We start from the raw sequence: 12,985 nt of genomic DNA, 5'->3' as shown, positions 1-12,985 counted from the left end.
CAATTCAAAATACACATTAAATCTGTTATACAAAAATCCTTCAATCATATGCATTACCTTTTAACAGAAATTAATTAACCTTACACAGTAAATCAGCCTCTATTATTATTATTATTATTATTATTATTATTATTATTGTTATTATTATTATAATTCATATAAAAAAATAGCATACTAATTTATTATTATTATTATTATTATTATTATTATTATTATTATTATTATTATTATTATTATTATTATTCAAACAACATACATACTAATTTTTCTATTATTATTATTATTATTACTAATATTATTATTATTATTATTTATATAAACTAAACAACATACTAATTTCTTATTATTATTATTATTCAAACAACATACATACTAATTTTATTATTATTATCATTGATGTTTTTATTACTATTATTCATACAAAAAACAGTGTACTAATTTATTATTATTATTATTATTATTATTATTATTATTATTATTATTATTATCCAAACAGCCTGCATACTAATTATTATTATTATTATTATTATTATTATTATTATTATTATTATTATTATTCAAACAACAGCATACATACTAATTTTATTATTATTATTATTGTTGTTATTATTATTATTATTCATATATACCAGGTTTACTAATTTATTATTATTATTATTATTATTATTATTATTATTATTATTATTATTAGGTAACACAGCACAAAATCTAATTTTAGTTATTACTAATATATTGTCTAATTTTGACTGAATTAAAATTCAATTGTTAACGATCATAAATAAAATAATTAATAAAATTTTTATTACTAATCATAATAATTAATTAAATTCAATTACTAATACTGATAATAACAACAACAATATATTAATATCTTCCTATTCCAATCTAATATATACAGATCTCATTTTTTTTCTCCTTTATTCATTATTTTTTACAAACATTTATTTTATTTTATTTTTTTTAAATAATATACCTAAAAAAAAATCCAGTTCAGTTCATGAGCACCGGTACAGACATTCATCATCTCCATACATACATACATACAAAGTTTATTCCTATTTTTATTTCTATTTCTAACCACCTAATAATAAAATTATACATATATGTTTAATTTCTAATTTCTACATAGTGCCATTATAATATACTGTTAATAAAATCTACAATTATCACTATTATTATCATTAAATAAGATTATTAAAAAATAAAAATTTACATAATTTGGATCTCTAAGATAATTAACAATGTGAAGCTCCGGTTGATTTACTTCCTTGGTTTTCCTTTTTTTTGGCATTTTTCTTCATATTTTTCAACGAGGTAATGGTGGTCCAACAATAGTGAAATGGTGGGGTTGAGTGGGGTTGAGAGTAAGCAGAAAGGGAAAGTTGCTGTTGAGAGTGAAAGAGATAGTGTTGGAGGATGAAAGAGATAGGGGTATCCGGTTTTGAGAGGGTAAAAACGCATAAGGAGTCACGGGCCAGCTGCATGCGCGACGCGTGGCAAGGGGGTCACCAGTGGCGGAACTTGAAACAAAATTTTGGGGGGCCAAATAAAAAATAATTGTCAAAATATTTTTTTCTATGGACCTCATTTAAGATAAGCTCGTCTAATTTTATCTCTCTAGTTTGGGTGATACTGCCAAATTTAAAGCCCTTTTTCAAGATCTCGTTCCAAAAAGTTAAAGTTAAAGTCATCAGATATAACTTTTTGAACTTTTGAAGGTTATATCTCACTTTCTTCGTAATTCATTAAAGTAGAAGAACTATCTACATGTGTTGATATTGTAAAAGTTATATGTTCTCCTTCTTAATATTAACCTTCCTCTTAAAAAATGTATCAATTCTTTGATTTTTCATTATTATTTTATATAAAAATTTGAATATATATCCTGTAAAATATATAAAGAAAAAGTTAGAAGGACAAATATTAAAATTTATAATATTTATTGAATTTTTTTTATCAATTTATACAAATACAATAATATTAATACTTATTGAATATTCTATTATTTTATATCATATAAAAAATTAAATTAAATAAATAGTAAAATATAAAATAATATTAAATTAAATAAATAAAAGATATCTAATTTTTTATATTTGAACCTAAAGATAGAGAGAATGTTGTTTATTGAACTTATTAGATACTTTAAGTCATAGTAAAGTATTTAAGTCAATTGAACTATTTTTTATCTTTTGAAAAAGTGCTACTAAGTTTTTTATAAAAAATTTGGGAGGGCCATGGCCACCCCTTGTCTGAACTAAGCTCCACCACTGGGGTAACCAATCGGTGCCACCGATTTGCGCACCTACCCCTCCCTGAAATCGGTCCCACCGATTTCCGTCTCCCCCATCGGTGCCACCGATTTCTTCTGCAACGCCGTCACATCTCCGTCAAACACCCCAAAACCCCATAACGCTGCGAAACACCAGCTTCTTCCCCATATCAAAATTAAAAAACTCAAATCGAAACAACCTAATTCATATTGTATCGAATTTTATTCATTCATAAATTGAAACTATCCATTTTAATTTGTCTTTTTGAATCATACTGATTCGATTTACATAAATTTGTACATAAAGACATGCACGTTTTTTAATTTAGGACTTTCATATAATATTGAATCCCACTTTATTTATTAATGTTATTTACCCTAAAAGTTATACATCTATAATTGAAATATGAACAATAACAATATGCGAATTTTTTATTTTTAATATTGGAGTGGTAGTGGTGTTTTTTTAAAATGTGGATTGTTGGGGTGTTATACTCAAATGTGGAATCGTTTAACTAGAAAAGCAGAAATCGGACCGTCCGATTTCTAGATGTACACAAATCGGACTGTCCGATTTCTAGATGTACACAAATCGGACTGTCCGATTTCTGTACGATTTGTAGAGGTACAGAAATCGAACCGTCCGATTTGTGTTTAAAAAAAATTAAAAAATTTTAGGTACAGAAATCGGACCCTCCGATTTGTGTACTTTCACAGTTTTGAAAAACACCAAAAATTACAATGTTAAGGTATATCACCACTTCTACTTCCATAACAAAAAAAAATTAGCCACAGTATACAAGTCTACAACCAGAAGGTCGACCAAATGAGCCAACTTATATCACCTCAATCCATAAATATTTTAGGTATTTAACGCTCATTTTAATCTCCTAATTATCCATTACTTCAAAATTATCACGGATTTAAGTTGGTCTCAGTAATCAGTATCATTTATGTTATGCTTTTATTTTATGTTTTCATGTAACACTAAATTTATGTCAAACCATTTTCTTTTGTGAACTACATATTATTTTTTATGTAAAAGGAATACAAGTATATTTTAATAATAATATGACATTTCAAACACACTTTTACATTTACTTCTACAGAATTAGTTTTTAACTTTATATTATATGCTTTGACGGAATAGTGAATATAAATTAATCGCTTTATTTTTTTCGCAAAAAAGATAAATTTCTAAACATGAACATTCACATTTATCGTTACCTTATAAAGAGAGAAAATGTTGTAGAACATTGATATATACATGTAAGCACTTACTTAAGTACATACTAAATTACTAAACCAAATAAGGAATATATATGAGTTGATAATAGAAAGATTACAATTCTAAGATAAAACCAATTTTTTCATCAGCAAGACATGTTGGCAATGCATCTAACATTGTCTTAAAATCAGCGTTCTCATCAATCTTGAAGGTACAAATAACCTTGACAATCTTCAAGGCATGCCACCAACATTTTGTATTACTTGAACTGCAGTGGCACTTCCCTTCCTTTCTTCCCATCAGTGTCTCATACAAAAACTGTTGTTTTTTTCAAAATAACAAACGGCGTTAGAAAGAACATATTGATGATAAAGTATATAAACACAAATGCAGTCACTGCTGGGATGGAAGTACTGTTGTCGTTGTAAATGCAAGACTCAGAAAATTTGAGGATAATGACATACCTCAATGAATGCTTTACTATGAACATAAGAGCAAAAACTAAATGAAATAGAGTTCGGGCAGCAACTTGAAAGCAAGTAATTCATAAAAGGGAAATAGAGAGCTTCGTAGTCCGGGGAAAACTGTAATTCCAAGCGTTTAATAGTTGGAGGAATAGATGAAACTTGGAATGCACCCTGCTCTGGTTCACTCTACAGAATTCAGACAAACAAACAAATAAATAAAATAGGCAAATATGTAAAGCAGAATGAACCAATGTAGCAAGTGTATATACTTACTAGAATTGACAGACAGATAAAGAGGGAGACTGATGCCCAAATCTTTTGGGGTTTAATGTTTTGGACAAATTTCCTCAAGCTACAAAGGTCCCGAAAATCCACATCGCTAAAACTATTGACTTCCAATTGATTAGAACATTTCTGAAAAGATATACCAGGTTGGTTGTTTCCCTCATACGCAAATGATAATAAATTTCGAGCATCAATGTTAAGCTCCTCCAAGTTAGAGCAGTATGATAACTTCAAGACCTTGAGTTGAGCACTTGAAATATTAATCCTCTGAGACATCGAGAAATTGTCTAGTTCCAAACTCTCAAGGAAAGGAAATTTAGAAAATAGTTCAAGAAACCATTTGTCTCCAATAGCAATGTTCTTCAAATTCCATAAGCACAGCCATCTCAAATTTGTGCAACTATCTAAATTCAGCTTGAAATATGTATTTAGATACTGAAGACAACAATGTAAGCTCTCAAGATTTGGAGCATCAATATATACTTCCCGCATTCCTTGAACATAAACTTTCTTGAGCTTATGTAAACCATGCAAGAATAGTGATTCCACAAGACTGAACTCATACACTTGAGGAATTCCTCCGATTGGAGGGTTATAGACAGCACAATCAATCACGGTTAAATCTTCAATTAGAGGACAATGAGAAATGAGATGATCTATAATCCCTTCATGTCCAAAAAATATATTGCATAGTTTCAATATTCTCACTGAGTAAAGCTTGATGGAATGGGTGAGGAATGCTTGGCCAACTCTGATTCCGTCCATCAACACCAACTTAGTAAGTGATTTGGATTCAATGACACTGAGTGGAAGCTCATAAAACCTGTCCGGACTGTGTCTCCCTACATAGCGACCAGGGAGGCGAAGCTGTAAATGTAATACTTCGCCGCCACTTTCAATAGCCATCTTCATCCATAGATCAACATGGTGCGCCATGCACTTATGGTCTACATAGTCCATGATGAGCTTGAATTCTTTGATTGCTAAGCCTAGGTCGCGGAGCCTCAGTAATCTTCTCCCAACATAGTCAACAACTTTGTCTATTTTGCTATGATAATTGTCTACCGTTACATCTTGACTCTTAAAATGTTGATCGCTGCAAATAGACAATATTGGAAACGTAGACCATGTTTCTCTCCAAGCCTTTGATAAAACACTAGTCCTGGCAGAATCTCTGTCCGGAAGCCTTGCGAGAATGTCATGAAGTATAGCTTCCGGCAAACCAGATATTTGGTCCATTTTTCCCCAGCTTCAGTACTAATAGCAAGTATAATATCATGGATGGATAATTGTAACTCATTCAATGCCAAGAAAGAAAAAAAAAAAATCACATGTATTACATGTTTATTGTCAAAATGATTCATCTAGGGATCTATGATTATGAATGACTTTCAACTAAGTACAGTGATGAGATTTTTCATTGTAAAATTCATAAACTGTTCATCAAATTTTCATCATGACCCAAAATGTCCCATCTGAAACTCATAAATACTATAATAATAATAATAATAATAATAATAATAATAATAATAATAATAATAATATAAAGATCAATGTGGGAACCTATGTAGATCTCTATCACTAATTTCTTCTTCTTTTTCTTCTTATGTGAAGTGAAATAATTTTTAAGATGGAATTAAGACACAAAAAAGAAAACACTAAGGGACTAATTTTTTTTCTCTATGGAAGTATGATGAGTGATGTACATGTACTCTAACATTGTAATTTTTAATGTTTTTTAAAATGATAAAAAGTATAGAAATCGGAATATCTCAAATCTTTTATGATTTTAAAAATTAAAGAATCCAACTTTTGGGCTTTAGAAATGTGTGTACTCATAGAATTTAAACTTTTTAATTTCTGTACTCCAAATTAAACTTTACTACATTTATAAGATTAATATCCCAAACTCCAGAAAAATATCATTATTAAACCAATATAAATAAACAAATAAAGTGTAGACTCTATCTCCTTTGTCACTACAAAATAAATTTCAATTTTTCCTCCTATCTCCTAAACAATAACTTAACTAGTTACTAGACTAAGGAAAAGCTCGTTGTTCCAATAACAGAAGAAAAAGGGGGAATATTAAAAGATAAACTTACCTTCTCCAATAGAGTGTGTTTGTGGTGATTTGAAGGGTGTAGAAGTGCGGTATTTTTTTACTTTGTGATAGATGAACGAATTTCTGGGCTTAAGATTTTGGTTTCAGTGTTTTATATTCTTATTGTAGACGGTGAAAGAAGAAACGTCTCTTCTGGGTTTAAAGTTTCAGGTTGAGTATTTTATACTCTCACTTTAGAAAGGTGAAAAAAGAGACCGACATCGATTTTAAGTGATAATCTTTTGAAAAAATATTTTTTTTGAGTTATTTTTTTTATAAATTCTATAAAAAAATAATTTTATGTTTAAATCTTTCGTAAAAAAAATTTATATTTATCAATTATATTTAGGTATAATAAAATAAAAGTACTTTTTGTTTATTTATTATGTGAAAAATATTTTTTAAAAAAATATAAATTGTAACTTTTTTTTAAAAAATATTTTTTTATTTTTTATTATTTTTATTTTTAGTTTTTTACTAATAAAAATTTACCGAACACGATAAAAAAAATTTATCAACTTAATGATACTCAAACAAACACAAAAAAAATTACATTTTTTATTTATAAAAGATGTAATTTATAAATATGAAATCAATTTTGTTATTGATATATAAAAGCCTACTAAGCATCAAATTAGTCCATCCTTAAAAAAATAAATTATCAAAATATTACTTGAAAATTTGTATCGCTAATAAAACAAATTTTAAAAAGTCACCAAAAAAAAATAAATTTTAAAAGATACTAACAATAAATAAATCCGTCAAAAATAAAAAAATACTACAAAAAGAACTTGATACTCAAAATGTTGTGGCATGTAGACAGTAGTTTAAGTGTTTACTCGAATCCTATGTAAAATTTTCATCCGAAATTTTTAGAAAATAAACTTAAAAAAAAAGAATAAAAAAGGATCTACAAACAGAATGAAATAAAGCTATGCTTAAATGGTTAAGATTACAAATATGAGGAAAGAGCATTTACCGAAGAAACTTTGCGGCTAATAAAAGAATTCGCCACCAAAATATGTAAAAGAATTCTGCTAATAATTAAATACTATAAATGTATATTTTTATGGAGCCAAAGATAGGAATTCTTAATTGTTAGGAGAATAATGTAGTCCATTAATTATCTTTTAAGTTAATATTATAATTTATAAGGTTTTACTTTTTAATTTAAAAATTTTAAAATTAACAAAATAAAAACTAATAAAAAATTGGGCCACATTATTGAGAAAAAAAAAATGAATAACATAAAACAAGAGTATTTATTTACTCTCAGAACATAAAAAAATAGGATAAAAATCTTATTTATGCCTTACCTAAAGGATAGGATCGTTATCAAACTACACCATGAAATTTTGTTGTGTAGCTTTCCCACCCTAAATATGAAACGATATGCAATTTTGTTTTGTGTGGTTAATTATATGTATTCAGTGTGTTGATGATCTCAAAGTTTGGCCATTTGACACCTTGTAATATGTCAAAATTCTTAGCAAAATTTTTCGTGCAAGATGATGAACTATCATGATCTTGCTCTACGTATTTTTAATTTATTTTGTTCCCTACTTCCCATGGCTTTAGAGTTTAGATAGTGGAGATATAGCATCAATCAAGTAGGAAGAAGTTAAAATCTATGCTTATTCTTATTGGCTTATGGCATATTTTCTGAAGAAGAGTTAAGGTACATAGAATTTATGGAAGGCACATTTGTATCCTACATCAGCATCCTCCATTCTTCATTTAGATACTGTTTCAAAATCTAATAAACTAAATTATTCATATGAAAATGGGCACATACACAAGATAATTTGCAATTGAATATTTGTTTGTGACAACAAAAGCTATGGAAAGAATAAAAATCATAGAATAGAGGTTGAATGATTTTGTAAAGATACTCATATACAGTTGTCTTCACGCGACATTAATAGTTAAGAATCGTTAGATAATTTGTCGTGTGTGACTAAATTGTTATTTAACGGTTCTTAACTATCAAATTTACATGAAAATAACTGCATGAGTTTCCAAGATTAGAGGCAAATGCCATGAAGAAAGTATGTGTTTCCTCTGTACCTAAGCAACCTGTTGTGTTCTCCAACACACCACAAATGGCCTTGAAGGTCCAAATGACCTTTCATTTCAGCAGTTTCCCATACAAACTTGAAAAGGCTAAGTGCTTTATCCAACTGCTTTACACCGCGCTCAATCATCTTCTCACTATCTGAAGTCAAAATTCTTCCCATACACAACCAGTTCTTGTTGTCGCTTCCACTCTTGTAAACTCCACCAGCCATGTCTACTTCAATATCTGAGACTCTTCCAAAGAGGTAATATAATAATAGCGTGAATAAGCAGCGAGATGAGTGTCCCAATGTTTTGGAAAGCTTCTTTTGCACCAGGCGTTCTTGGTGTCTAGCTTCCTTGTATCCAATACTGTTGTCAATCAAAATGTCCTTGATTTGCAAAAGCCCTTCTTTCATGACTTCAGCCTTAGCCACATGCAACTTTAATCTTGTTTCGGCTCTAAAATACTCGATCAGATCATTGAACATCTCAAGAACATCTTCCCATTTCCGGGAACCAGAGGTGTTGACATTTTTTGAAGGAGAAAGCCTCATCCATGAAGTGGATTCAGGTTCATTGGAAACAGCAGCTTCAGTGAGAAACTTCAGGCAGGTAAGAACAATTTGCTGACCCATTATAGTATCTTTGTCTAAGCCCTGAGAATCCAAAGCATCCAAATCAACTTTAAAATTATTCAGAACTTCCTTGAGTGTACCAGTCAATATGCGGTGCTGGGTTGCCTGTGGACACACTTTGAGACGAACTACTTTCCTTTGTTGAGTAGAAACATCAAGAAAGTTGCTCACTTTGGCAAGGTTATCAATCACTATAGGTTCTCTTTCTCTTGCTTGACTGAAAGGAGAAAATGGTTCATTTTGTGTTCCCATGGTGGAGACCAGAACCTGTTTCATTTTGTGCTGAACTGGTGGAGATCCAATAAAGGCCCGGACAAGAGACTTGAAGGTACACATATCATGCTTAATCTGCTCATCAAAAATGGTTGAATTACTAATTGTGTCAACAAGTTTTCCATTAATTGCATCCACATTTGCCAGAACCCGAGTCAATTCTTCTAGCTTGGAAAAGTCACTCTGATAGCATTGCAGGTTGGAAACATCTTGATAGCAGTGATAAGGCATTGAGTTCAGGTTAAAAGGTGTAGATTTGTTGGTTTTGACACCGGAAAGCAGCTTCCGAATTCCAGAAGACAGTTCCATTACTTCCAAGAAAAATAGAGGAACTGAAAAATAACACTAAAAACGAATGGAAACAAATAATGACTCTAAAAAGAGTAACCCTTTTCATTCAGGCATTTTATCAAACACCTAGCAGACAAACTTAAAAAGAACGTGATAATGGCTTGCACATTATGCAAGCACTTGATGTTCATATAGATACTTATTCACTGAGATTTAAGGGGAAAGAAAAACAATAAATTTATTGCTAAGCATTGACATATAAATTCTATAGCTACTTGTAGTGTTGTAACCACAATTGGTCGCTCAACCGATGTAAGCATGCTCTTGAACAGGAGTGTTCGGTTTGCAGTTTGGTTCTTTTTTTGGAAAAAAAGTTATCTGAACCAATTATATATAAAATGTTCGGTGTGGTTTGGTTCGACTTTTTTTGTGAGGCCAATCAAACATAACAAAACCAATGAGAATTGGTTTGGTTTGGTTCAGTTTTTCAGTTTTTACACTAATTAAGAAAAAAAAAAAAAGATGAGATGTCCTAAAGTCTTGATCATATTAAGAACATGTCCTGAAATATTTTCAACTAATAATATAGACCAAGTGCTAACATATAATTAACAAATAAGTTCAACTTCCTAACTCATAAAAAGTCACACAACACAATCATCAACTAGAGTCTTGAGACGAAATTCAGCAAAGTGACAAAAGGAAAAACAACTCCATAGTTATGAAAATCGAATAGGTGATCAAATTAGTCAGACTACTAGGTTACTAGTTCAACTGGTGGGTTATTGGTTGAATCGGCTAACCTAGTCCTACTTAAATAACAATATAAAATAGTCAAAAACTTAAAATTAAATTTTGAAATATATATTTTCAACACTTTAACAACAATCAAGTCTCAATTTCTAAAATAAAATAGATATATTATTAGTCAATAGTTCAATACTACAATAATATCTTAATTTCACACAATAACAGTGACAATCAATTAAACAATTAGCAATCAATTCCAATTAAGCAATTAACAATCACACTGCAGCAACAGAGCCTATTAACCATTAATCAATTAGACAATTAACAATCAATTCTAACAATGATAATTTCAGGGTCTTCAAAATTAAAATTGGAAATAAGGTGCATCCCTATTATTTTTATTAGCAGAATCATAATATCATAACCACAAAGTAAAACTAAATAACTAAATAGTCACCCAAAAAAAAATATTAAATAACTAATTAACTAAATACCAATCTCCAAACATTTTCTTTCCAAATTCAAAATTAGCACACTAACACAAAATCAGCAATGAGCAGGATAACTAAGAAATTAACAAGCTTCTCATGCAACAAATTCAAGTCTCATCATAAATTCATAACCAAGCAATTAGTCAATTACATTATATACATAGCATCATAAGAGATCAGAGCTCACAAACACACAAAATTAACTAATTGTTTTTAACTAAATAATTTTAAACACAGCTAAATTAACCAAATCACAATTTTTTTTTCATGAACAAGAGATTGAAAACGAAAGAAGTAAGCAAGAGAAATTAAGTAACCTTCGGTGGTCTTCCAATGAGCAGAGAAGAATGTCACGCGGAGAAGCTGACGGCACTGCGGCAGTCCTTCTCCTTATGTTTACAACGCGAAGAACTAGCAGAGTATGAGGGATAGGGAGAGCGCAAGCACGCGAGGGACGACAAAGCTCAAGCGGAGACGCGAGGAGGGAGAGAGGCGACGGAGGCGCGGCGACGACACGAGCAGGAAGCACCGCTCGAGCAGACGCGGAGGCGAGAGAGGCGCGAGCAGCCGAGATCAGACGGAGGAGATAGGCCAGACGCGAGCACACAACGCGAAGGATTCGGCGAGATGCGCGGGGACGGCGGCGAACATGCGGCGGCGATGAACCATGACCCAAAATGTCATCAACTATACCAAACTATCATGAATTTCATGAGAAATAAACAGCAACACATGATATAGTGTTGGAAATAGAAATATGCCATAGGAAAGGAACCATCATTTGAATTTTGAAATTTTTATAACACAATTTGCTGATCTCATATAGGCACAAAAGAACACACAGCTATTTTTCAAACCGTAAATATTAAGAGGGGTGAAATATTAAGAGGGGAAAAAAGCAGCAAGGACATAAGACTTACCTTGTCCGAATAATTTGTGTTGTGTGGTGAAGAAAGTAGTTGTAGCCTTTCAGTTTCAGACCGTGAGAGTGAAAATGAGAAAGAAATTCAAATTGAGAGCGAGTTAATGAGTGAATGAAGAGGGAAGCACGCTTCATGCTTGGGAACTCGTCGTCTTGGTTCCAAGCAAATAATAATTAGTTTATTTTGTGTATATTAAATTAATAATCTATATTTTTATTAGAATTTTAACTCTTTAGCAGATGAAGAATTATTATCTGAATTTTTAGTATTGAAAAGGTTATTATAAAATATAATTCTCTAAGATGACATAAAAATTAAAGCTTAGAATTTTTTAAAGTTAGAAATAATAAAAAATTATACAACATAAAATATAAAATAATTAATTATATTTATACAATATATAATTTTAGCTATCATTAAAATACTTTTAATTACAATATTTTTATATTTTATATAATATTGTACAAATAGGTATGCATTATTTTTGTGATTTTGGACTTCTATTCTACATTTAGAATTTTTAGAATTAGAAGTAATGCAAAATGTCATCAAAGCATTTGTTCTATACTTAATTTTACAAATTAAATGATAATTTAATTGATATAATATTTTAATTATTTTTTAAATTATATATTATATAAATATTGTTAGTCATTTTATATTATATAACTATCTGTTCCTTCTTATTCTAAAAAATCTCAAGTTTTAATTTCTATATTATCTTTAGAGAATTATATTTTATAATAACTTTTTCAACATAAAAATATCGGTAATAATTCTTTATATACGAAAAAGTTAAAGGATGATTTTTAATAAATTTTTAGAAGTCCTCTATTGTTTTATTTTAAATTTATAAGTTTGTAAAATGTAGAGTAGTATTTGATTCAATTTGTATATATATTAATATATATATTATATTAGCAGTAAATTGAATCAAGTTGATTGGTAAAATCGAATCAATCGTATTCAATTTACATTGAAAAAACATAAATCCATTTTAGTTGATTTGATTTATATAGAAAATCAAATAAGATATGCATGTAACCAAATTCAGTTTAGGACATTTATGTAATTTTTTTTAACCAATTTATCTATGTAATTTACCTTTATTTTGTGTATATTAATTTATGTTTTTATTAAAATTTAATTTTTATGTATGAATAATGTAAAAGAATTTAATATAAATATTAAAGTATTGTGTGTCGTAA

The 12,985-nt window shown here is 29.5% G+C and overlaps 2 protein-coding genes across 7 annotated transcripts; both read right to left on the bottom strand.

Moving 5' to 3' along the window:
* Positions 1-3,614: 3,614 nt before the first annotated feature.
* On the bottom strand, positions 3,615-6,495 carry LOC107617628 (FBD-associated F-box protein At5g60610-like). The gene is made up of 4 exons (XM_016319438.3): positions 6,358-6,495; positions 4,241-5,509; positions 3,965-4,153; positions 3,615-3,818 (listed from the first exon to the last, which is right to left on the bottom strand). The coding sequence occupies exons 2-4, from the start codon at positions 5,489-5,491 to the stop codon at positions 3,615-3,617; spliced, it is 1,644 nt and encodes a 547-aa protein (XP_016174924.1). The 5' UTR covers positions 5,492-5,509; positions 6,358-6,495.
* A 1,645-nt stretch (positions 6,496-8,140) lies between these two features.
* LOC148543628 (uncharacterized) lies at positions 8,141-11,957 on the bottom strand. Of its 6 annotated transcripts, none has more exons than XM_088497792.1 (4): positions 11,775-11,921; positions 11,397-11,551; positions 10,851-11,217; positions 8,141-10,808 (listed from the first exon to the last, which is right to left on the bottom strand). In XM_088497792.1, exon 4 carries the CDS (start codon positions 9,629-9,631, stop codon positions 8,381-8,383), a length of 1,251 nt encoding a protein of 416 aa, XP_088353918.1. In that variant the 5' UTR covers positions 9,632-10,808; positions 10,851-11,217; positions 11,397-11,551; positions 11,775-11,921; the 3' UTR covers positions 8,141-8,380. The 6 variants fall into 6 exon arrangements, with proteins under 6 accessions (XP_088353918.1, XP_088353921.1, XP_088353920.1 ...); XM_088497795.1 differs by having other exon boundaries at positions 8,141-9,654; positions 11,172-11,217; positions 11,775-11,915; XM_088497794.1 differs by having other exon boundaries at positions 8,141-9,654; positions 11,172-11,551; positions 11,775-11,957.
* Positions 11,958-12,985: the final 1,028 nt, after the last annotated feature.

This window comes from Arachis ipaensis, chromosome B9, assembly GCF_059453495.1.
Source record: "Arachis ipaensis isolate K30076 ecotype BB chromosome B9, ASM5945349v1, whole genome shotgun sequence".
In the NCBI taxonomy this organism is placed as follows: domain Eukaryota; kingdom Viridiplantae; phylum Streptophyta; class Magnoliopsida; order Fabales; family Fabaceae; genus Arachis; species Arachis ipaensis.
The sequence above is the reverse complement of the archived record's forward strand: the minus strand, read 5'-3'. Positions and strand labels throughout refer to the sequence as shown.

Coding starts and splice junctions, on each gene's coding strand:
- LOC148543628 (XM_088497794.1), bottom strand. CDS start 9,631: ATGGAACTGTCTTCTGGAATTCGGAAGCTGCTTTCCGGTGTCAAAACC.
- LOC107617628 (XM_016319438.3), bottom strand. CDS start 5,491: ATGGACCAAATATCTGGTTTGCCGGAAGCTATACTTCATGACATTCTC. Junction 4,154..4,240: donor TTATCTGTCTGTCAATTCTA/GTAAGTATATAC, acceptor TGAATTCTGTAG/AGTGAACCAGAGCAGGGTGC. Junction 3,819..3,964: donor ATAGTAAAGCATTCATTGAG/GTATGTCATTAT, acceptor AAAAAACAACAG/TTTTTGTATGAGACACTGAT.